The 24,733-nt window shown below is 36.6% G+C and overlaps 4 protein-coding genes across 5 annotated transcripts; 3 read left to right on the forward strand and 1 right to left on the reverse strand.

Annotated features, from left to right (window-relative positions):
• Positions 1 to 4,181: 4,181 nt before the first annotated feature.
• On the forward strand, positions 4,182 to 9,164 carry nipal4 (NIPA like domain containing 4). The gene is made up of 6 exons (XM_084136693.1): positions 4,182 to 4,506; positions 6,297 to 6,560; positions 6,853 to 6,909; positions 6,995 to 7,085; positions 8,057 to 8,217; positions 8,301 to 9,164. The coding sequence occupies exons 1-6, from the start codon at positions 4,455 to 4,457 to the stop codon at positions 8,897 to 8,899; spliced, it is 1,224 nt and encodes a 407-aa protein (XP_083992819.1). The 5' UTR covers positions 4,182 to 4,454; the 3' UTR covers positions 8,900 to 9,164.
• A 2,477-nt stretch (positions 9,165 to 11,641) lies between these two features.
• On the forward strand, positions 11,642 to 16,384 carry tlcd1 (TLC domain containing 1). The gene is made up of 4 exons (XM_084136842.1): positions 11,642 to 12,257; positions 13,238 to 13,320; positions 14,773 to 14,855; positions 15,802 to 16,384. The coding sequence occupies exons 1-4, from the start codon at positions 12,052 to 12,054 to the stop codon at positions 16,183 to 16,185; spliced, it is 756 nt and encodes a 251-aa protein (XP_083992968.1). The 5' UTR covers positions 11,642 to 12,051; the 3' UTR covers positions 16,186 to 16,384.
• A 1,375-nt stretch (positions 16,385 to 17,759) lies between these two features.
• Positions 17,760 to 19,991, reverse strand: rpl23a (ribosomal protein L23a). Its single transcript, XM_084136843.1, has 5 exons — positions 19,883 to 19,991; positions 19,015 to 19,195; positions 18,561 to 18,737; positions 18,037 to 18,106; positions 17,760 to 17,821 (listed from the first exon to the last, which is right to left on the reverse strand). Exons 1-5 carry the CDS (start codon positions 19,905 to 19,907, stop codon positions 17,807 to 17,809), a joined length of 468 nt encoding a protein of 155 aa, XP_083992969.1. The 5' UTR covers positions 19,908 to 19,991; the 3' UTR covers positions 17,760 to 17,806.
• A 64-nt stretch (positions 19,992 to 20,055) lies between these two features.
• Positions 20,056 to 24,590, forward strand: rab34b (RAB34, member RAS oncogene family b). Of its 2 annotated transcripts, XM_084138225.1 has the most exons (11): positions 20,058 to 20,282; positions 20,358 to 20,465; positions 20,742 to 20,824; positions 21,072 to 21,137; positions 21,293 to 21,394; positions 21,475 to 21,539; positions 22,297 to 22,348; positions 22,436 to 22,517; positions 22,704 to 22,794; positions 23,715 to 23,822; positions 24,139 to 24,590. In XM_084138225.1, exons 2-11 carry the CDS (start codon positions 20,409 to 20,411, stop codon positions 24,195 to 24,197), a joined length of 765 nt encoding a protein of 254 aa, XP_083994351.1. In that variant the 5' UTR covers positions 20,058 to 20,282; positions 20,358 to 20,408; the 3' UTR covers positions 24,198 to 24,590. The 2 variants fall into 2 exon arrangements, with proteins under 2 accessions (XP_083994352.1, XP_083994351.1); XM_084138226.1 differs by having other exon boundaries at positions 20,056 to 20,465.
• The last annotated feature ends 143 nt before the right edge of the window (positions 24,591 to 24,733 follow it).

The following is a 24,733-nucleotide window of genomic DNA, read 5'->3' on the forward strand; positions in this document are numbered from 1 at the left end:
TTCCCCCATAGGCCTGGCCTTTCTCTCACTCACTCCCAGCTCATGTTCAAGACATATAAAGTGCCAGAGGCTTTTGTGCTTTTGCATTTGCAAGTGTTCAGAAATTCAGCACTATCTGAACTCAGCTAATTGTGTGCCTACAGGTATGCATTCATCTCTGAGAGCTGAAGTGGAGAATTTTTGTATGGCTACTGAGGAGGTGTCTAAATTTAAGACCCAGCTTGAGCTGCAGTTCTGTTTGGTGCAGCTGAAGCGACAATTGGCATACGAAACACTTGCAAAACAAAAGACTTGGACATGTCTGCATATATCTGCTTGGATTTAGATTTGAAAACATTATCTAACCATTTGTTCAAACTCTACAAAACAGATATGAAGTCATTATAGACCTTATTGTGAGCAGCGCCATGACGGGTATGAAAGCGAGGCAGTGAGGGATGGACTTATACCGTGTTTTCAATGGCATCCGCTGTAAAAAGCTGTATAATGCTCTTATTTTCCACAGCTCATGGAGTTTTTTCGTCTACTGAAATTTCTTAGAAAGATATTTTTGCAGTGTTTCATCAGCAGAACAGTCCAAAAACACATTAAATAACAGTACAACCCACTGAAGATATGTATCCCTCACAGGCTCGCTTTCATTCCCGTTAAAAATCAAAGATGGTGCTGCTGTGAATAAAGTCTATTAAACTTCTGGAAAAACTTGAATTTCACATATTAATTCACATCCTCAATCATGTCCTGCTGTTAAAGTGTTTTAAATGCATCAGAATAGAAAAAAAAATTACACAAATTCCCCAAATTCCCCAAATGTTCTAAACACGACAATCCACAGTCACTTACAATAACAGAACAGCATATCACAATCATAAGCAGACTCGCTTCCTCAGAAACCATGTGTCTGTGCAGGAGTGAGCTTTAATTATGCTATTCACGCATGTATTTACCAAGGAGGTGGATAATTAAGGGTCAAGGTTTGGCTGGTTAGTATGACACAGTTAGCCCTTGCTGGTAGATGCTGTAACTACACTATTCTGGGGGGTAAAAGCCTCAAGGTTTGTAATTTGAATAATTTTAAAGTGAATATTCTGAAATGGTGTGTCACATTTATTGGGCTCAATACAGTTCAGCCCTTATGGACTTGACGAAGCTTCTGTTTGCTTTTCCATAACCTTCCTAGTTAGCTAAAACTTGCTTTACCACTTCTGTTGCAGGGTGAATTTAGCATCCCCAAAATTCCCATTCCTTTTAAAATCAAATGTGAGATCATGTTTAAATCGTAAATATCATTTAGGTGGATATGTTTGAAACACACTTGTCATTGTCAAAGAAGTTAAAGGTAGGGTAAGCAATTTTCGGAGTGGCTAGCAATAGCAAGTTAGCTTTGAAAGCATGAGATCCCACCCTCACTTCAGAGCGTCTCCAAAGCCACGCCTTCTTCAAAACACATGAACACACACAGCAGAGTTTTCAATGGCGTTAAACTACCTCATGTCTCAAAGCACATAACATTACAATAATAATGAATTTAGTTGCAGTGCGCGATGACTGACGTCTGTCTAACTCTCCATAGCATGAAACGGGGCATGGTGCGTGCATATATATATTATATATCAAACTATTTAAAAGCCAAACTCAATATTATCATTGTATAGTTTTATAAGATTGGACATTTTTATAAGATTTTATTTTATCTCTAATGCAATGTACTAAGTGTAAAAAGTGATAGCAACATATCATGGCTTGAAAACCATTTTTAAATGTCTATATTACAAAGGTTGCAACACAGGGCTGTTATAAGCCAGACTGATGCCTCACTCAGAACTTCATCATTCTGTAAGCAAAACCTCACCCCCCATACCCCCTCAGTTCTCCTAAAACGGTTGCCATGCCAACCCATGCAATTCCATGCCTTAACTTGGGAAAGAGCTTCAGTGTTACCAACTTCTGTCCGTAAGCTGTTTTTCATGTTATTTATTTCTCCCTCTCGCATATTCAGACAAGCAGATTGCCTTCAGATCATTTGAGCTAAGTGAAAACAAAAACATGAATGCTAATATCAAAGTGTCCAACTTCAGCGTTTAGTAATGATCACTCATGGATGCATAGCGTTTAAAGATACGAGACTTGATTATCTAACCCAAGAGCTGCATGCGATTCATAAGGGGGGGTTTATGCATAATAAAGTCACCTATACAGACATCAGACCTCCAATGGATGACAAGCACACTGAGGTCTGATATCTAACGACCATAATTTGTCAAGTGCCCTTGTCATTAATGATGTTAATTCATGTTGATTGACATTGCCATCTGACCTGCTAATAATAACCTCATCCAGTGCTGTTCTGTTATTGAAATTATGTTTGCTATACCTATCTGTCCTATAAAAGAGTAGATGTCATCTGTGCATCTGTCTGTGTGGCAGTATGATTTGTTTTTCAGAGCTCGTGTGGGAGGCTGCAAGCAAGAGTAGTGCTGCGTTTTGAATGATCATGGTAATTAGTGCAACGCACACACTGAACAAAAGCCATCTTGAAAATAGAGCATGCACTGAAATTAAAGCAGTGTATTACTATGAGTGACATGTTTTTTCATTCTCTATCTCTGGCTAATCTGACATTTTATCTTTTTCTGCATGAGCATTAATAGATGGACAGGAGAGAAAAGGTATGATGGGACCACGCCAACAACTATGTTACAGGATTGCGTTGTTTGTCAAAGAGGAGAAATAAAATGACAGGTTTATAGGCTCAAGCATCTATCATTTGGAGTATTGATTTGACAGACTCTACAGCTGAAGAATGAAACTGAACTGACGTTGGCCCTTTTAACTCAAACAGCATAAACATAGCTTGTTTATCCCCGGTCTGGATTCTGATGAATTTAAAATGTTTTTCAGCACCTTCTTTTATTCATGTAATCACACTAAACATTCTGTTTAGATGGAGCTGCAGAGTAGAACAAAACCCTATTCCACCCCGTGTGACCTTTAAAATAGATAGTTTAAAGATGATCTCTCAACAACAAGACAATTCTATCACCTGGTTTGACTTTAGATGATTTTCTCTTCGACAGTAGTTGAATGGCAAGGCTGAAGCTGTGTTTTCTGTCATTTAGTCTGCAGTGACATCAGCTGGGCATTTACAGAATTGACCATAATATTTTGTCCTTTTTTTCTTCTTCTTTTTTGCATTTTGCAACTGGGAATGTTGGTGTCTTGTGTTGTCTTGTGTTGTGTTGTGTTAAAAAAACACCTTGTGAAATTCAGTGGAACATGAGGTTATCATGTAGCCAGTGTCTAGGGATTTTTGTGTGAGCACACTTGCTCTAGGTAACCAGTCTCCAGGCGGTCTGCAACGGCCCCATGTGCTCTATTTAAAAAGAAGAACAAGATTTTGACACACCAGAGGCAACAGAATAACTGCCTACAAATCTCGTTCTAACAGGTTACACCAATCGTGTTCCTGAAATGTTGGAGGGACAACGAGTGTCTAAATTGATTTGCATGTAGGCCTAGTACAACAACCAGTGATCAAGCATATCACGATCCTTCTCTAAACGGAATGAGGACCCTTGCAAAACAACAAACAACATATCAAATAGCACAGAGAGAGATTAAAGTTTAATGAGTTTAGGCCATGCAGTGATCAAAATATAGTAAGCCTGCTAAACTGTCTCTTTAATAAACAACACTTCACTGTGAACATAATGTTCATAATTAAGATAAGAACATAATCTTCATCTCTGTTCAAACCCGTTATAAGCCAAACTGGTTCTCCAGCTTTAAGGGAGAAACTTCTTATGTCAGCCAACACCATCATCACCGGTATCAGGTGTCTGCAGTAAGTGTATTATAGGATATAGCCTATATAAGGGAATGTATTATTACAACAACATTGAGATGAAAGGTTAAATTAATGAATTAATACATAAATGAATGATGAATGAATTCAAAACAAAGGCCTATAATCTCAATTTAATATCTATTATTTATCCTACAATAATTTTTTACATTGTAAAATTTAGGCAGCTCGTGACAAAACATCATGTCTTCCCCCTATATCAATATTAATGTCATGTTTAAATAGGAAGTTGTACGTGTTTGAGTTCCGTTTATTGTATTGCAAGGAAGGTTATTACTGTGTAGGCTACTCCTATTGACAAGCCTCGCGCGTTATTACGTGAGACGAGGCGCTGCTCGGGCGTGGCAGTAGATACCTGTTTTGCTCGTGTCCGTGTGTGCGTGCGCGCGCATCTCTCAGGTGTCATATCTTCCATGAATTTACGCACGCGGATAGTAGCGATGCGGAAAGTTTATTCTGGCGAATTAAAATGAACCGAGGCGAAATACGAAAGAAATATGTTCCTTTCGTAGTTTATTCTGATACGAAATAATGGTTTTGTTTTGTTTTTAAATGGCTTAATTTCGATAAGTTTTAACCCGTCGTTTAAATGAGCAATACAATGAAAGACATACACCTGCCATCCGATTCATGTATCAATGGTAAGAGAGTTTTGTTGTTTGTTTAGTAACTACCGTAAAGTAATATAACTTAAATTGCAAAAATTGTATGCGGGTATGTGATTGTGCATATTGTCAGAGCTCAAAGCTGCTTTGGTGACACTTTAAAATATTGTTCTATCATTAATGAATAACTACGCAGGAACAAACGAGTAAAGCACTATTAACATAGTTACTATTATTAACTAACAAGAAACTCTGATTAACAAATTAATAAGTAATAGTGCTTAGTTGAATGTGGTAGTTCACTATTAGCTAATCAATAACTAGGCTACTATTTTTTGTGATACATCCCGGAGAACTAGCTAAGAACTACTACAGGTTTATAATTAATGTGAATAATTACTAATTACTAAGTCCTTCAGAAGGATTTGCTTATTATTTGGATCAGTACTCTAAAGTAGAAAAACATGATAAATCTCTAATGACTGAAGTCATTGTAAACTGTTGAGGTTTTTGTAAGGTTTTGGATAGTAATGACACAAGTGTTACTACATCCTTCTAAAGGAACTATTAATTATCATGGTTTTAAAGTGAAGATCATGGTAACCCACTAGTAATGACTCAAGTGTTACCAAATCCATTGGTAATTACTATCCAAAAACTTACAAAAACCTTGAAAGCTTGCAATGACTTCAGTCAATATTAGGGAGTTAACACGCTTTTCACTTTACAGTACTGATCCAAATAAAAGGATTTGGTAATACATGAAACATTACTAGTGGGTTACCATGACCTTCACTTTAGAATTAATTATACATTATGCATTATTCATGTTAATTATGAACCTGTATAGTAGTTCTCTGGGAGGTATGAAAAAAAAGAAGTAGTTATTGATGAGCTAATAGTGAACTAACTCGTTCAACTAAGCACTATACCTTACTAATTCGTTAATCAGAGTTTCTTGTTAGTTGATAGTAGTTACTAGAGTGTTAATATTGCATTTCTCATTTGTTCCTGTGTAGTTTTTGATTAATGATGGAACAATATTCTAAAGTGTTACCGCTGAATGACATCCTCTTTATTAACATATGATATCATTTGTTTAAAGGACAAACATTTTTTATTGCATGTCAGCCTTTCACTTAATGACAGATGATTGTATATGCCCAGAAATTTGGTTGCTTTGTTACCTATAAAACACTACGTAAACACAGGCTTTATAAATGTAGATGCTTTAGAAATCAGATGGCGATGATTATTGTTGTCATTAAAGTAGCTGTTGTCACGGGTTGAGTGGCTGCAATGAAGTGCATAACGATAAGGATATAATAAAAAAACTCTTAAATACTCGAAAAAATAAGGAATAAGTTCTCAGGAATTACAATACAACCACATAGAACATTAACATAAACAAGACCCAACACTGAACAAAGGAAACAATGAGAAACAAACCAAAACAAGACCTAAACGTGACGGTTGTGTATGTTGTACTATGTTGTGTAGCTGTTTTTAGATCCTTTATTAACCTGAATAAAAATCAAATTTTTAACCTACTAAAATGTAAATTAAAAAAAATATTTTTTTTTTTACATATTTACATACATACACTTTAAAATGTGAAATAAAAATGAACAAAATGACAAACTGTAGTACGTTCATTGCCCTATTTTGCCATGCTGTCAAGGACAAAATGCTGTTGCTTGAGCAATGTTGATTTAGCTGTTTCATGTCACTAAAATATATGTAATGTGAATAAGCTGTTGTGAAAGTTAACTAATCAATTTAGCCTATTGTTGTAACATTCAGTTCCTCTTTCTTCTTTTGATCAGGTTCAGTAATAAGGATCTTCTGTCCCACGTCTGCTTCTGTTTGTGTGTTTGACTCGGGTGTTGGCAACACGTCTTTTAGTGTTGACAACTCCAATAAAAACTCTACAGCCAACGCAGCAGTTCTTGCCATTGACAAATGGAACAACTTCAATTTCTGGATGGGCTTGACACTGGCCGTGCTCTCAGCTTTCCTCATAGGTGGAAGTATTATCCTGAAAAAGAAAGCATTGCTGCGTTTGGCCGGTACTGGGGAGACGAGAGCAGGTCAGGTCATTTACATCAGTATTTACATAATACAAAGACATTAAAAGCTTCATCAAATTCTGACAAAATGAAACTTGTTTGATGTTTATGCTTCAATGTTCAGACCGTTAGAGTGACCAATTATGTATATGAAGGTATTTGGTTTAATGCCAATTATTTTACTTGACTGAATAGCAATTGCGAAGTTGGTTGAAACCGGTTCCTTCTTTGTTTGTGCTTAGCTAATACTCAGAGAATTACCAGCAGGCTCTGTTTCATGATCCTTAATAAATGTTTTTTGATGCCTGTTCAGCTGAAGGAGGTCATGGGTACCTGAAGGACTGGATGTGGTGGGGAGGCCTTTTGACAAGTAAGTCCAATGCAAAGCAACTGTAAATCATCATCCTTTCATGATTTCTGACAGACTCAGTTAACATCCTGCTTTTCTTTTGAAGTGGGTGGAGGTGAAGCAGCAAACTTCGCAGCGTACATGTTTGCTCCAGCCACAGTGGTGACCCCTTTAGGAGCTCTCAGTGTTCTCATCAGGTAACGGCACACCCGTATTTACACTCGCCAACAAACCATGTAGATAATGGTAAACATCCTGAAGTGCAATTTTTTTTGTGCAGTTCATTCACCCAGCTGAGACCCAAGTCATGCTATAGTACTGACGCTTGTGGGATTTGGGAGTTATGAATATTAAATGTAATTTTTCAACATTTTGGGGCTAAAATAAGATAGTTTCATTTTCATATTGTCTTCGAAACATTGCTTTTGTTTTCAATTTGGGGTCTGTAAGAATTTGTAATATTTTTTGAAAGAAGCAAAGGCTACATTTATTTGATCAAAAAATACAGTAAGAAAGTAATATAGTGAATTATTATTACAATATGAAATATATTATAATGTTTTCTATTTGAATATATTTAAAAATGTAATTTATTCTGATGGCAAAGCTGAATTTTCAGCATGATCCTTCAGATTTGCTGCTCAAGAAACATTTCTTATTATTATTATCAATGCTGAAAACAGTTGTGCTGCTTAATATTTTTGTGAAAACCGTGATACGTCTTTTTCCGGATTCTTTGATGAATAGAAAGTTCAAAACAGCAGCATTTATCGAAATCTTCAGTAAAATAATAATTATCTTCACTGTCGCTTTTGAAAAAAAACATTTAAGGGTTAACAGAGTCAGAGGTCCAAATCATGGCAGATCATTTCCAATTCACTGGCAAATGTCATTTTAACAGATACTATCTATATGTGTTTAAAGAACATGTCAATTGACTATGTCAATAACAAACAGTCAGTTCATCATGAGATTATCATTATTACAAACATATACTAAGAATATCTCATGCACTGATCTTTTACCTACTGAAGTCACAAGATCATAGTTGAATCCCTCGAATGTCCCTCAAGTGAATTCTAGTAATGGCCTTTTGTGTTTCTTTCTGGTGTTTTCATTGGAACTAAATGGAAAGGTATTAATGTTAATGTTTATTTACTCTCTTCAGTGCAGTGCTGTCCTCCCAATTGTTCGGAGAAACAATGAATCTGCTAGGAAAACTTGGCTGCATGCTCAGCATACTGGGAAGCACTATAATGGTCATACATGCACCTGAAGAAGAAGAAGTGACAACACTTAAAGAAATGACAGAGAAACTGCTAGATCCTGGTTAGTGTTACGATACCTGTAGTTACTGAACTGAAAACACGTTGTCATGTATATAACAACGGCTTTTTCTGCTTCTCCTGAAGGTTTTCTGGTGTTTGCCAGCATCCTGCTGGTCGCCTGTACGATCCTAATCTTCTACGTCTCTCCTCGCTTCGGTCAATCCAACATATTAGTCTACATCAGCATCTGCTCTCTGCTCGGAGCGTTCACCGTGTCCTCGGTCAAGGGCCTCGGCATTGCGATCCGCACCATGTTCTCCGACCTTTCGGTGGTCCGTCACCCTCTCACCTGGATTCTTTTGCTGACTTTAATCGGATCCATCATCATCCAGATCAACTATCTGAACAAGTCGCTAGACACCTTCAATACGCTCTTGGTGTACCCCATCTACTACGTCTTCTTCACCACCGTGGTCCTGAGCACGTCTGTGATTCTGTTTAAAGAGTGGGGAGCCATGTCAGGAGTAGATGTGGTGGGCACCATCGGGGGCTTCTTGGTGATCGTGGTCGGGGTGAGCATGCTGCACCTCTTCAAAGACTTAAACATATGTTTTGAAGATCTAAGGAGCAATCTCTGTCAGCCGAGCCCGTCGAAGAGGGAGGACAAGCACATCCTCATAGAGAACATAGACATCCTGCCGCCCATGAGAGAGGAAGGGCCCAGAGTCTTCATCATCAGCTGAGATTGTATCAAATATATTTGGAATATGCAGTTTAGTAATATCCACACTGTTTTAATCGTTCATTTCCTCTGCTGAAGGCTGTTATACCATGACACAGTAGTTTGGATTGGCTGCTGCCGAGTACAGTGATGACGCAGACATTTTCTTCAAAAAAATATATTATTTTGCTGTTGTGATTGAATGAACTTGGAAATATTTGGATTGAAACAGCATATACAGAACATTTTATTGTAGTTTGGCTTGAAAGAAGGTGTAAAGTTCAAAACTTTAAAAAAAAAAACTATTATTGAATGTTTTGGCTAATTTGATAATGCTTTTTTGCTTCTACTATAAAGCAGTATCACATTCAGCGCCTGACTTTCCATATTATATTTATTCAGATTTGAAATCCTCTGCATTGTGGGTTATTTGAGACTGTGTTGCCAGTGTTCCTGTACATCAGATAGCTCCAAATAACAAGAGAGACAAGTTGAGAAGACTGTATTTACCTTTTAAATCACTGACCTGAAGAGCACTGGGTCAAATGACTCTGTCAACAGAACTGGAGCCTGTGTGACAGTTGGCGTCTGTGTCTCTAAAGTACCATTTGGTTCGAACTGAAAAGATCAAAGTCTTTTAGATAACGATTTTTTAAGTTTTTATTTGTATTTAAAAACCTTTACACTTAGTGATCACTGTTTGAATTAATCATTACAATGACATTTCTCCTAGTCAAATGCATTAAAAACTATTTGCATATTAGAATTTAAAGTTCAGGTTATAATTATATACTCAGGAAGAAGAATATTAAGAAAAATATTGAAGAATGTTAAAGAAATATATTTGAAAGTAAAGTATACAGAATTCTTATTATTTTCACTCTGTGCTCTAGTATTCATTCACAGTCAAAGGAGTTGGAGCACTACACATGCAGATTTCTCACCTAAAATCTTAATCTCCTATAGGGCATTGCAAGAACAACAGCTCATAGTGCAAAATTGTCTTTCTCAGTTTCACCAGTAGATGGCAAACTCTACACACCAGACAGTCCCACATCATCACTCAGGCATTCAGGTCTCCAAACTGCCTAAACAACCTATTACACAGAGTTTTGCATAGGTGTGCCCGAAAGTTTGCCTCTTTTAGCCAATCAAATTGCTCACTGTGCTTAGTGCTGCTATGATGGCGGGCAAAGATGCTTAAAGTGATAGTTCACCCAAAAAGGAAAATTCTTTCATCATATACTCAGCTCAAGTTGTTCCAAACCTGTATACATTTCTTTCTTCTGACAGCTTATGTAACATCCTGCAAGGTAAAAAAAAAAGAGAGAAAAAAAGGATGACATCTAGTCGAGAAGACTAGTATTAATATTCACGTTAAAGGAGAAGTTCACTTTTAAAATGAAAATTCTGTCATCATATACTCACCCTCATGTTGTTTCAAAGCTGTATGAATTTCTTTCTTCTGCTGAACAGAAAGGAAGATATTTAGAAGAATATCAGTAACCAGACAGTTTTGGGTCCCATTGACTTCCATAGTAGGAAAAAAATATACTATGGAAGTCAATGGGACCCAAAACTGTCTGGTTACTGATATTCTTCTAAATATCGTCCTTTCTGTTCAGCAGAAGAAAGAAATTCATACAGGTTTGAAACAACATGAGGGTGAGTATATTATGACAGAATTTTCATTTTAAAAGTGAACTTCTCCTTTAATCAGATATTGGTTGTGTCCGAAATCGCCCCATACCCTCATATCAATATCAAATTTATGTCTAGAACACAGTTCCAGTAGCCTAGTGGGATTGACTGTGAGATTGAATAAGTGCACTCAATAACGTCCACAGTGGTTTCGGACACCCAAATGTCCCTCAAATAGTGCCCTAGGCTATTTAAAGTTTCTATGAAAAGTTTTTTTGCTTTTAGTATGAATATGTTAGCCTTACTGTTATCTATAAGCTAGTGTGCTCCAAAACAATGACAAAATTTGCTTTTAGAAGAACAAACCCAACGCTGAAAATAAAAATCAGGTTGATGTCAGATTTCAACGTGGGTTCTGACGTCAATCCGACTTTCCTTTCCAAACAAAATCCAACGACTGTCCGACGTTGGATGTTGACGTCAATCTGACTTTATTTTCCAACCAAAATCTGTACTTTACTTGAGTATTATTTTTTTCTGGAAACTTTTTACTTTAACTTCACTACATTTGAAAGACAAATATCGTACTTTTTACTCCACTTCAATTCTGTCAAGGTCCTTGAGTAGAAAGTAGTAACGTCAGTCAGGGGATGATTTTGGCTGGAAATGAAAGTTGGATTGACGTCAAACCAATTTTAATTTTCAACAACAATACAACATCTGTCCAACGTTGGAGATTAATGTCAATCTGATGTTGGATTCTGACATCAACCTGATTTTCATTTTCAACGTTGGGTTTGGTCTTCTAAATGCGAATTTTGTCATTGTTTTGCTAACATATTAACATTGTCAGGCTAACATATTCATACTAAAAGCATTTTTTTTTTTTTTTTAAACATAAATTGAGTTATGGCAGAGTTTTTATCCCATATCACAACTGACACAACAAAGTGTTTTATGTAAGCCATTCCTCCCTGTTGTGACAGTGTGAGTGAAGTCATTTGATCCAGCTGCAGGACAGAGGCCATTTCTTTTATTAGGGACAGCAGTATGACTGTGAGTTTAAATGGCTTCTATTGTTCTATTGTGTTCCCACACACACACACACACACACACACACACTTGACACAACTGCATCACTTCAAGCACGGAACATTTTTCCTGGATTGTGTAATACAGGGAGATGGACACAGAAAGTTCAAGGGAAAGAGATATAACCATAATTTCCTGTTGCAACTGTACCACAGATATATTCATCATCAGCCAATCAGTGTTGAACAAACAGGTAGTGACAGATACCACACCTATGACAGGCACCGGCACGTGGAGAAAAGAGCGAGAAGGTGGAGAATAGATACAAAGAGCCTGAGACTCAAGGAAAAAGTGGAAGAAAACGGGCGTCGCTTCAAGAATCTGACTGCAATTAATGCGGACACTGTTGGAAAGGGCACAGAAAGTTTAGATCAGCAAGGGAACAGCATAACAAGGACTCGTTGTCCGAGAAAGGGAGAGGCACAGGACAAAGTGTGGAGGATGGACACATGGCTGAATGAAGTCCAGAAGCATCCAGCCCTGTACGTCTTGTGCTGTTCTGTAACCTTCAGGATTCTTCACAGGTTCCTGCAGACTGTGCCCTGCCCCAGCATTGTGGACACAGACCCCTGGAAGACGTGGAAATGGAGGAACCTCTCAGTGTCACTCGTCCACTCACTGCTTACCGGCATCTGGGCCGTCGCCTGGTGAGCTGCACTTTTAGTTTTCATTCATTTTTTTCATTTAATTGTTTTACAATAAGAGCAACAAAGCACCACACAACTTAAATGCAGTTTTAGCATCTACATAACTCTGTAAAGCAAAAAAAGACAACAAATCTTCACTTTCAATATATTGATATATTCTTCAAAACAAGTTTTATTATTTAGAATCTAGAATTTTGAACAATTTAATGAAACTTTTTTTAAAAAATATCTAATTGTCGTAGTACGTTTAGTGTATTTTAAGGATGTTTAAATATTTTTACAAAGCAAAATATTGAATAAGACACGGCACAGGTTCAGCACAGCACATACAGAATCAAAGCATATTATAGTTGTTGTGTTGAAATCGTAATAACTTGTTTATTGTTAGAGATTTTTGTCTAGTTTGTACTAATAGCACTGTGTAAGAATAAACACAAGTTTTTAAATGTTTATGAACAGCACTTAACCTTTAGTTACAGATCTTTCAGTTTAGAAACAGGAAGAACCTGCTGGACCGGCATGGATTGAGAGAATGAGTGATTGACTGTAATGGTGTTGTAATTTTGTACAGAGTATGAATCACTTCATACCACAACCCAAGCAAGAGTTTCTATCAGCAACGGATTTTTTCACTCTTTTTTTTATGTTTTATTAACAATGTTCAGGAGAAACAAGTTCAAATGATCTATCCAATCATATCCTATATACATACATAGCCGACTCACCTATGTTCCTCGACAGTTTTTTTTTTTGCATTCCTCGACTCCTCTCTATTGGCTGGTTCCTATCCCAGCCAGGGATACGGGGGAGTACTCTGGGTTCCAGCCACATTCTGAGCTCGGGGCCCTCCCCTCGGAGAGCACGCCACAATCTCTTTTACTCTATCTGATTATTTGTGTGAACTCATGTGAACTGTGTCTGTTACTGCACATGTCTGTTGTATCTTGATCCTGCATGAATCTGTGTGTGTGTGCCGACAGTATTATTCAGCATCCTGTGATGGTGCATGAAATCCACTCAACCTACACCCCTTCAGCCTACATGCTAGTCATCGTCTCATCTGGTCAGTAAACACGTCATCATATCAGGAACGCATGACACTAACATACAGTAAAATGCAGCTCACATCTTATTTATGTGATGCTCATGTTCTCCTGTGTGCTCAAGCATATAGAACATATGTCCTGCCTCTGATCTAATGATAAGAGTTTAACCTGTTCTGCGACTCATATCTTTGGAATAATGGTGTAGAAAAGTATTAGCACCTTAAAGCTGTGCATATATACAGTATATATACAGTGTATATTATATATACTGTACATGTGAGAATAGATGTTTATGACATATAGGCTATTATAGATAACCATTCAAACATTTGGGGGCAGTTTTTTTTAATGTTTTTATTTTGTTTTTTATGTTTTTGAAAGACATATCTCGTGTTCACCAAGGCTATTTCAGTATAGGCCACAAACATATTGTGAAATATTCAAAATAATGTATTTCTGTGATGGCAAAGCTGAATTTTCAGCATCATTACTCCAGTCTTCAGTGTCACATGATCCTTCAGAAATCATTCTAATATGCTGATTTGGTGCTCAAGAAACATTTAATATTATTAACAGTTAATGATTAATATTTTTGTGGAAACTGTGCAAAAATAGAAAGTTTAAAAGAACAGGTCTTTACTAACACTGTTGATCAGTTTGATGTATCCTTGCTGAATAAAAGTATTATTATAAAACGGATAGTTCCGGTCCTTGATTCTGATTGGTTGAGCCGCGTTCGAACCATAGACTGTAAAAGGTTCGAACCCGTTGTAAATTACTTAACAAACTTATTACACAACAAACATACCTGTGACCGCATTACATTAGTATTACTGTGCAACTGCCATTTGAGATTCTTTGTTGCTGCACGTGTTGCTTGGCAACCTCTTTGGAACTACATTGCTTGGCGGAGGAATACATGTGTTATGGTTATAACGCAAATTTTTTTGTTGTTGCTGGTGTTTATTTTATGAATAAAATAAATATTAAAATGAAAAATAAATATTTTTTTATGGAGTAACCGTTTTATATATATATATATAAAAGCCGCTCCGCGTCGTGCGTAACAACGCCCCTTAGCTGTTCTAAATTCACTGTAAATCACGGCTTCAAGGGGCTTAATGCTTTAATTTCTTTCAAACTGACCCCAAACTTTTATTAATTAAAAGATAATTATAATCAAAGAAAAGTTTTGTACAAACAATGTTGAAAGGACTGAAACCCCAGATATTCATCTGAGAATAGAAACGTGCTCGATGGTGTTTTTAGCCCCCAATGGCTCCTTCCACGTTGACACTGAGTTGAGGGACACTACAGTGAACCTGATTCACACACAGCGACAAAGGGGCTGGAAATTGTAATTTAAATTGAAATGTAAAATGGAACCCTCTTACAACAACAAAAAAACAAATATATATATATATTTTAAGGGTTTTGTCAATTAATTCAGCATTCATCTCTTTCAACAGGGTACTTCATTCAGGATGCTGGTGACATTATTTTTAGTGGGTACGCAAAAGCATCTTGGGAGTTTTTACTTCACCATGTTATGGTAAGTCAATACACGGCCCGGGTTATCATACAAGGCCATGAAAAATGTTTTAAGTGCTAGGCAAAGTCATAAAAAGTCTATTATTTAGACCTGGATAATGTTACAACTTCCAGATGAAGAAACTTGAGATTCAGAACAAAGCAATGGAGTTATTGATTTTGAACACAGATAAGAGGGGGCTCAAACTTAATCCTGACATTGTGTGTGTGTGTGTACAGACACAATGATTGATTACACATCATTCCCAGTATACTCCAAGGAAATTGGCCTTTTGTACTTTGAACATACAGTATTGTGTGTGGGTTTCTTTTACTTTTTGTACTTGATTCCTTATTTGGCAAGGCCTCATCCTGAAAAAATAAATCCATGCAATTCTAGCAAGTTGAAATGATGTTCAATAATGACAAACAATCCTGCCAAATACACCATAAGCACTATAAGCAACAAATAAGAGTTTAAAACAAACTTTGAAAGTGTTACTCAGTTGTCACTAAGATTGGCTTAATTCATACATGTAGCTATATATTTACTACAGCAAACTAGGTTGAAAGACAGGCAAAAACATTGTTTTTGGCCTAATGGCTTTCCACGTGTTGTTTCAGACTAGGCGAATAGAAAACACCTAAAATACACTCCCTCTACATAAATACCACAAAATACTACATTAAATACATTCCCTCATGTGTGTATATATATATATATATATATATATATATATATATATATATATATATATATATATATATATGGCTTTATCCAATGTTCAGATTTCTGTTGTGGAAATATATTCAAATGAGTATACATTTAATTTGATAATTGCTTATTTAAACATTTCCATTAACGTATAAAATGTTCACAATTCTTAATGTAATCAAGCAGCTGGGGAAATCTGTTGGTTTGATTTTTACCTATTCACCTGGGGTGTCTCTTGTATCTTTTCCTGTAGGTGATCTGGTGTTTCCTGTACGCCGTGTTCACACATCAGTATGTGGCGGGTGCAGTGGTGGCTTTATTTGTGGAGGTGAACAGCGTGTTCCTGCACACACGTTTACTGCTCAAACTGGCCAAGGTGGCCCCAAACTCTTTCATCTACACCGTTAACAAACTGTTGAATGTGGTGACCTACGTGACCTTCCGGCTTGGAGCACAGTTTTACCTCACCTGGTACCTCATGTATCACTTCTCGTCGTTGGATCATGCTCTCTACTTCCTGATGACCATGATGCTCATGAACATTATGATTCTCATCTATTTCTACCGCCTCCTCCGAACAGACTTCTTCAACAAGAGGCGTCCTCACAGCAGCGTTCCTAAATTTGCTGAGGACTAAACTAACAGATGCTGATGTCTATCGGTCCATAAACCAAAGGCTGCATTCAACATTTATCCATAGGATATCTGTACTGAACAGACAGACCTCACCAGACACAGTCTGTGGCCAATCAGGGACATTTAAAAAATGTCAGAATAAAACATATATTTAGAATAAAAAAATGTTTAAAACACTCAATAAACAAATTTAAACTCAAGATTCATGGCAGCCAATTGTTTAAATATCTGTTACAAATGGGTTTTACACTGCAAAAAGTGATTTTCTTAGCATTTTAGCCTTTTTTCCCCAGTACAAATATTGCAAAAGCATTTCCTTGAGAAACAAAATGACGTTAAGACAAGTCAGATATTTTCTTAAAAAATAAAATAAAATGTGTTTATGCAAAAAACAAGAAAAAAATTCTGCCAATGGGTTAAGAAAAATAAACTTTTCTTTCCCCACTGCCAGATTTTTTTCAGAAAACAGGACTATTATATGAATATATAATGTAATTTTGCATTTCACGTTAATGTATCTTGATTTATGATTGTTTAGATGTTTATACTGGGAAACTAAACAATACTAAGAAAATACATTTTTGTAGTGTATCCAAGGCAAGGGTCATCTTAATTTAAACTGGCTAATTCAAATAATTTGTCATTTAACAGTTGAAAGCATTTTTCCAAAATGGTAGCTGTAGCTGCCAGATTCTAATCTGAAGTAATACTGACATCAAGCTTTGCACCCAAATGCAGAAATTTAAACCAGCTTTTTAAATTCCTTCTGAGAGAGCATTGAAGGGGAATTCAACCTTCAAAGAAAATGATCAACTGACAAAGTATTTGTCCTATTAAATTATGTATTAGGCATGAAGCTCTCTCAGCAAACTCAGTTCTGCAGAAATCGCAATAATGGAGCACCATTTCATATTTCTTTGAACACATGCTGGTAGGAATGTTCATTCAGTCAAATAATAGATATATTCATTTTCTTTCTATCAAGAAAATAACATGCAAAAACAAAATGTTGACAATGCTTTACATTAAAACAGAATAGTTAACCTTTCCCAGGCTGTTATGAATATATTTAAGAAAATGCAAATAAATGTTCAACAATAAAAGAGTTTGGAATGGGACAGCGAATTACTATTTGCAAAAATCATTTGAGTTTGCATTTCATATTTAATTCAGGAGTCAACCATTTTCAGGCTTGTTGCATTGATATAACTGGAAAATACTTTTTAACCTCTCCATTTCTCCTCACATCAAGGAAAACTGAAGGTAAGTCAAAGTCACTATGCCATTTTTCATTTCTCCCCTAAAGATCAACCTAAAAACATTGCCCTGCACTCAATGGGCTGCACCAATAATTCTGAACCTAACTGGGTAGGATGAATGGAACAGTAATTCTGACATTTAATACATCTTAAATGAACAATTAAATTATGATAGCAGATTAACCTGCTGATGCTCTTGCTTACATAAACACAAACATTTTTGGATAAAAAAACCCAAAAAAACACCAATTCTCAAACCACAGATTAATTCTAAACTCGTTTTAAATGCAAACAAATGAAGCCACAACAACAAAAATAGTTTTTACAAACATTTATTCTTCTGTACATCTGCCCAAGAGCACTTTAGATGATGCCGATCTGTAAGAAAAGAAGATGACAATCAGCACAGTTCAGAGCACAAACATTTCACAAAAGAAAGACGACAAAGCATCAGTGGTTCCTTTGAATGCATCAGAATCATTCAGGCAAAAACAAAGTTTACATCATTTGCAGAGATTGACAGTCTAGCTACATGAAACTGACAATACATCTGTTGTTTGATACACGTGTGAACATCACATTTACATATTCACCTTGTTTGCAACATCCAAAGCATCGTAATCTGGCGCAAGACGAACGTATGCCTTCTTTTCGCCATCAGGCCTGCAGGGAGCAATAAAGCATTTAGAACATTTCATCGCATCTTCACAAATCTGACAATGCTCTTCCTGTGCATCAGAGGTTCCTTTGATAACATCAAATTTCAGAGTAATGATTATCTTTACATCATTGCACAGCAGGGCTTCTCCCACAATGACCATCATTCTAGCAGACTTCATTGGCCAGAAAAGCATTGATTTAAAACAGTGGTTCTCAAACTTTTTGACTCAAAGTCCCTCTATTAGCAACAATATTCAAAGGCTTCCAGATATTGGCTATTTCCTGCATTTCTGCTGTAATTGACCAAACTCTTTCGTTTTTTTTTTTTTTACTTTATGCCCAGAAATTGGGAGCATTGATATTTTAACCCCTGGTTTCACAGCCTTGGAAGTTCACGGAGGTCCCCGGACCCCTGGTTGAGAACCACTGCTTTAAAAGACTTGAAAAACAAACCTACCTGATCAGTGTGTTGACTTTAGCCACATCGATGTCGTACAGTTTCTTGACGGCGTGTTTAATCTGATGCTTGTTAGCCTTGACGTCAACAATGAACACCAGAGTGTTGTTGTCCTCAATCTTCTTCATGGCAGACTCAGTGGTCAGGGGGAACTTGATGATGGCATAATGGTCGAGCCTGGCAGAATACGAGAGATGTCAAACTCATGCAAGCTCTGTATTGTATTTACGCTTTAGTTTCAACTTTTTCAGTGTTGAAATGAGGATGCATCAGCGTTTTAAAAATTTGTAATCACATAATTTCATGCTTTGATCGCAATTCCCATCATTTGCATCCTAAAACATCTGGTTTTCAGACAATATGACATTCGCCAACTATAATTCAACACAGCAATGTAACAATGCACTCTGGACTTAAGGGAGTCACAAAGCAGAAAATAGCATGCAGGTCTCACTTGTTTCTGCGTGGAGCGCTCTTCCTAGGGTACTTAGGCTGCCTCCTCAGACGCAGGGTCTTGGGCCGGCGGAAGGTCGGGGTGGTCCTGATCTTCTTCTTCTTCTGGCTGTGGACACCCTTCAGCACAGCTTTCTTGGCTTTAAGGGCCTTGGACTTGGCCTCAGTCTTGGCCGGGACAGCTGTAGAAAGAATTACAAATTATGACCATACAATATTACCAAAGCAGTCTATATGACGCACCTTAAATGAGTACAATATTCCAACCTGCGTTCACATCCCTTATAAGCATTATATTGCTTTATTATTAAAGGTAATGGACTTTCAGAGTCACATCAGTGTAACGTTACATGAATAAAGGTACCAGCTATAAAATGCATCAATACATAAAACTGCTAATATTTAACAATGATTTCGTTTTCGAGGCTGAGTGAATGACTCTTTAAATCACTAAACTGGCTGATAATGAATAAGAAATGGATGGATATGTGTAGCCACGTGTGTTTACTAGCTAACGATGACAAGCTAATGAGGTGTCATACTTGTGTTTTACTCCGTTCAATTCAAATGTAAGGTAAATAGCCAGTTTATACCAACTGGTTAATAGTTTTAACACGCGGCTAGTCAGACAGAATGACGCACTGAGAGCGCATGCAGCTCAATTATGTTAGCTTGCTAACCGCCAACCCGACTAAGGACGTCTCACTCCGGCACTTATTGAATTAAAACCAATGTTATTTCACTCCATTCGCCCAATAAAACCACTAGACACAAACATAACTATATCAACTACACCTAGGCGCAAATGTAGATGTATATATCAGAATAAACTTTATTTTTATAATGTAAAACCTAGAAAACGAACGCACCTTCCTTCTTCGCCTTCGGGGCCATGTTGGGAAAGGAAGAACGAGAAGGGTTTCCTTCAGTATATCACAGGGGTTCGCGTTAACAGATGCAGTCATCGCGAGAACACCGCTAAGCATTATGGGTTCTGTAGTTCAATTGCGCACTGTAAATATCGAGCGCCGCCACAGTATATACAGGGACGAGAGTGCTTGTGTTGAACACAGTCACGCCGTAAAACTTTAATACGACTAGCTTACTTGTTTATATATTTCATGCATTTGCCGCAAAATAACCTAATAGCCTACAAAATAATAGTTGCTTTAACAACAAAAATGTGTCGACTAAATAATAGCCTAATGCGAATTTAGAAAAGTCTAAAATAGGCTACTTGTAGAATGTAAAAAAGCCTCCTGCCTTTAGGTAAGTTGTAAAAAAAAAAGATTGTATTTTTTATTTATTAATATGTTTATGTTTTATGTTTGTTTATCCCACTAGTCACAGGACAGAATGGTTCAGTGTTTGTATTGGTGTTGTTAAAGCTCTCACATGATGAGCTCTCTACCCCCCGTGAAAGGAGACAGGATCATCTGTGAACTCCCTTTGGTAACACTTTCTGTATTTTTAGTTAGTTTTAAATGTTGTCTCAATGCACATCTATATACTTTCACATCTTTATACTTCTCCCTAGTTTTCTCTCTCTCAGAATTACAACATTTAACAAGTAGAGGATTATTGTGTTGAATTACCCACTGAGTGTAATTCTATAAACCAGACTCAACTGGACCAGATTATTATGTAAAACGATCTTTTTTGTTGTTTTGTTTTGTTTACATTTTTTAAAGCCTAACCTAACTAATTTATATCCGTTTATTTATTCAGTACTTTACAAGGGACGCTGCAGTGCACACCAAAGATGGCTTTAATATTACTGTTAGAGACGCATGTCAAGGACAGAAATCAGGGTAAGTTACTCTTTTTCTCTTTCACACACACATCATGCAATTATTTTTTGCTATTATGGTGGAGGCTTTCCATTAACCCAGTTGTTTTGATATTTTCCATTAACATTTATTAAGCCCTTTTCCCCACAATGTAGGCAAAACCTCACACACAAACCCTCTAGATTGGTTTAGACTGTAAATGTGATACAAATGCGCAGTGCAGCATGAATGAACATTATTTTATTGTAAATGTTCACTATATTTTCAGACTGAATGTAGCCAAGGTCATTGTAGTTGGTGATGTAGCAGTTGGGAAGACCTGTTTAATAAATAGGTAAGAGTCTGTAATGTTAATTTACTATTTTCTATTCAGATCTCATAGTGCTTTTACTGATACATTAAAATTTTACTAAATGAATCCCAACAGTGCGTAAAATTAAATTACAAACAGCTTGATTAACTATAATTGTTAATATTTCTGACCTGAAGATTCTGCAAAGACACATATGACAAGACGTACAAGGCGACTATTGGAGTGGATTTTGAGATGGAGAGATTTGAGGTCCTCGGGGTGCCCTTCTGTTTGCAGTTGTGAGTTTTGTGTTTTTTATAGGTTTAACAGTCATTCGTATGGTTGCATCCTTCGATCATGGACCTCTTTCCCTTTGCAGGTGGGACACAGCAGGTCAAGAAAGATTTAGATGTATTGCATCCACATACTACAGAGGAGCTCAAGGTAATAAAACAGACTATATTAAAGCGGTGGTATAATGCCCTTTTCACAAGATCTTAAATAAGTCTTTGATGTCCCCAGAGTGTGTATGTGAAGTTTTAGCTCAAAATACCCCACAGATATTTTTAAATAGCATGTTAAAATTGACACTTTTTGAGGGTGAGCAAAAACGCACCGTTTTTGTGTCTGTCCCTTTAAATGCAAATGAGCTGCTGCTCCCAGCACAGAGGGCGGAGCTTCAAGAGCTCCTGTCCTTTTACCTCACACAGACATGCACTGAAAATTTCAAAAACCTTTAACCTTTTATGTTCAAAACGGAGTCGGACAAAGATGGAGGGACTCAAGAAAAAGTGACAATATGTAGACAACATTTCTGAATGTTTAGTTGATGAATTTAGCTAGCTTATGTGTAGTTATCTTCTAGTCATTGATTAGCATATTCGGTCATGATAATCTATAAGTCGTGTTCCCGGGGGCGGGGTTTATGTAAATTTTAGGGTTGGTGATGTCACTAACCCGGGAGGAATGTCGTGTAGTCTCTACCAGTCGTTTGTTGTAGTCCTTAAAAAGCAATTTCTGTAAAAGAAAATACCTCCCTTTGCTTTGAACTTTTAGCGTCGTAACTTTGCAGATGTTGTTTATGTTCAAACAGCAACATCACACACTAACTAAAGTTAGAAAAGTTAAATCATAATCAACCACCTCTTTAAGTATACGCTTGCTGTGGATTGTGCAAAAACCATTTGTCTTTTGTTTCCAGCCATCATCGTTGTGTTTGACCTGAGCAATTATAACTCTTTGGATAATGCGAGGTACAGTATGATCACTTATTTGGTTTGAACACATGTCTAATTAGTCATGAATCATGTCTGTTTTCTCTCACCTGTCTGTTTATTCAGAGAGTGGCTTGAAGATGCCATGAGAGACAATGACCCTTCTAGTGTTCTCCTCTTCCTCGTGGGAACCAAGAAGGATCTTAGTGTGAGTTATCAAATGATCACCTGTAAGATATTAAAAAGCCATGGCCACACTGCGACTTTCACACGATGCTGGCATAGAGGGGTCTCATTAACTTTTTAAAGAAAAACTGGATATGGATGCATGAAATTGTACTGATAATCCCAAAATAGTGTTTCCTTGAGTCTAGGTGAGTATTTCTCTCCATAGCACCCAGATCAGTTGGCCCAAATGGAGCAAGAGGCTGTTAGACTCTCTGAAGAGATCAGAGCAGAATATTGGGCCGTCTCTGCCCTGTCAGGTACAGTAAAGTGTTAAAGACTTTTAACAGCAGGGGTTTTGAATGCCATCAAACTAGTTGGTATGTCTGAGCTGATGCCAGAAATATGTGAGGTTGCAATACTATCTAGATGAAGTGTTGTAATAAATGCAATAATCTCACTAAACATCTTTGTCTGTATAAAACCACCACTGCAGTGCTCAATCCAAGAGAGGGTTTGTAGCACCATAACCTACTTAACATCATGTCATTTATATTATGTTTTCTGTTTTAATATATTTTAAAAATGTACTTTATTCATGTGATGGCAAAGCTGCATTTTTACTCCAGTCTTTTCTCATTACATCATTATTCATATTCTTCAGTGTCACGTGAGTCTTCAGAAATCATTCTAATATGCTGATTTGCTGCTCTAGAAACAGTTCTGATTATTATCAATGCTGAAAACAGTAAAAAAAAAAATATATATATATATATATATATAAACTTTTATTCAGCAAGGATGCATTAAATAATTCAAAAGTGACAGTAACGACATATATGATGTTAAATGTAAATAAATTTACAGTATATAAGAAAAAAATGATCATGGTTTCCAGCAAAACTGTAATCGTCATTGATAATAATAAGGACCATTATTAATAACTGAGCACCAATAATTGATAATTGAGCAGCAAATCAGCATATTAGAATGATTTCTGAGTAATGATGCTTAAAATTCAGCTTTGCCATAACAGGAATATGGCAATATACATTTAACATTTTTATTAAAATAGATTTTTAAATTATAATAATATTTCACAATATTGCTGTTTTGAATGTATTTTGATCAAATAAATGCAGTCTTGGTGAACATAAGAGATTTCTTCTTCTTTCAACAATTCCAAATGATTCCATACTTTTGATGACATCAGATGTATCATTTCTGTCGTCCTCCATAGGAGAAAGCGTGAGAGACTTCTTCCTCCGGGTTGCATCACTTACGTTTGAGGCGACTGTATTATCTGAGCTGGAGAGGAAAAATTCTAGACAAGTCGGTGATATTGTCAGTAAGTTCTTTTTCAATAAAGTCCAAGTAATGTATCACAAATGTCTTAAAATGCTCTCTCCCCCCCCCCCAAGAAAATTCTGTAAGGATTTACTCACCCCGGGCCTCATGTCATTTCAGAAAGTCATACATGTTTGGAAAGGCTTGAGAGTGAATAAATAATGGCAGAATTTTAATTTTTGGGTGGACTATTCCTTTAACAAGTTTAACATTCACCCTTTGGGCTTATTTCAAACGTTTTATTTCAGTTTTACCAAGAAAATCTTTCACCATGGTCATATTGTCTTACAGTTGGAAATATTTTGTTTACTCCACAGAAATTTCTAATAATTGTGATGGAAATTTTAAGAAGAGGCAATCAAACTGCTGTCATTGACTGAACATATGCGACATGTTTCAATGGATCTGATCAAATGGGAATTGAAGTGATCCTTGAATACAGAATGCAGTGTAGTTAAGAGGTCACTAAACGCCCTCCTGGTGGTTCTGAATGGATTTTTTTGTAAATGCAGCCCTTGTTTTATTGCATCATGCGTTTCTTTGGCTAATATGATACATATGCCAAGACTCATGACCACAGGCTCTGCTGCCGTCTGCTCGGACACAAGACTCCCACTGTGAGCTAAATGGAAGGATTGTTGGACATAAATGGAGAAGCATCGCTCAAGCAAAAATTGCGAAGCAAAAATGAGCAACTCGACAAACATGTATACAGCGTTGTATTCTGTTCTGAAGTGTTGATTCATGAGACAATAAAGGCTAACATTTTAAAAAAGTATTATTTTAAGTATGGATTGTGTCAAAATAAATTAGAAATTGTTGGTAGTCTCTTAAGCATCAGAGGCATTAAAATTCCAACAAATGTCACATGGAAAAGGGAATAACACCACCTTTTTAAATCACAGATGCCTA

The sequence above is a fragment of the Abramis brama genome (assembly GCF_963993115.1).
Source record: "Abramis brama genome assembly, chromosome: 15".
NCBI classification, from domain to species: Eukaryota; Metazoa; Chordata; class Actinopteri; order Cypriniformes; family Leuciscidae; genus Abramis; species Abramis brama.

Excerpts from the sequence above, each read along its gene's own strand:
- nipal4 (XM_084136693.1), top strand. The coding sequence starts at position 4,455 with ATGAGCAATACAATGAAAGACATACACCTGCCATCCGATTCATGTATC. Across the intron at positions 6,561-6,852 it reads TACTGGGGAGACGAGAGCAG|CTGAAGGAGGTCATGGGTAC; the intron begins GTCAGGTCATTT and ends ATGCCTGTTCAG. Across the intron at positions 7,086-8,056 it reads GCTCTCAGTGTTCTCATCAG|TGCAGTGCTGTCCTCCCAAT; the intron begins GTAACGGCACAC and ends TACTCTCTTCAG.
- tlcd1 (XM_084136842.1), top strand. The coding sequence starts at position 12,052 with ATGGACACATGGCTGAATGAAGTCCAGAAGCATCCAGCCCTGTACGTC. Across the intron at positions 12,258-13,237 it reads GGCATCTGGGCCGTCGCCTG|TATTATTCAGCATCCTGTGA; the intron begins GTGAGCTGCACT and ends GTGTGCCGACAG. Across the intron at positions 14,856-15,801 it reads TTTTACTTCACCATGTTATG|GTGATCTGGTGTTTCCTGTA; the intron begins GTAAGTCAATAC and ends CTTTTCCTGTAG.
- rpl23a (XM_084136843.1), bottom strand. The coding sequence starts at position 19,907 with ATGGCCCCGAAGGCGAAGAAGGAAG. Across the intron at positions 19,196-19,882 it reads CCCGAAGGCGAAGAAGGAAG|CTGTCCCGGCCAAGACTGAG; the intron begins GTGCGTTCGTTT and ends TTCTTTCTACAG. Across the intron at positions 18,738-19,014 it reads AGCGCTCCACGCAGAAACAA|GCTCGACCATTATGCCATCA; the intron begins GTGAGACCTGCA and ends GTATTCTGCCAG.
- rab34b (XM_084138226.1), top strand. The coding sequence starts at position 20,409 with ATGATGAGCTCTCTACCCCCCGTGAAAGGAGACAGGATCATCTGTGAA. Across the intron at positions 21,138-21,292 it reads AAGACCTGTTTAATAAATAG|ATTCTGCAAAGACACATATG; the intron begins GTAAGAGTCTGT and ends TCTGACCTGAAG. Across the intron at positions 22,349-22,435 it reads AACTCTTTGGATAATGCGAG|AGAGTGGCTTGAAGATGCCA; the intron begins GTACAGTATGAT and ends CTGTTTATTCAG.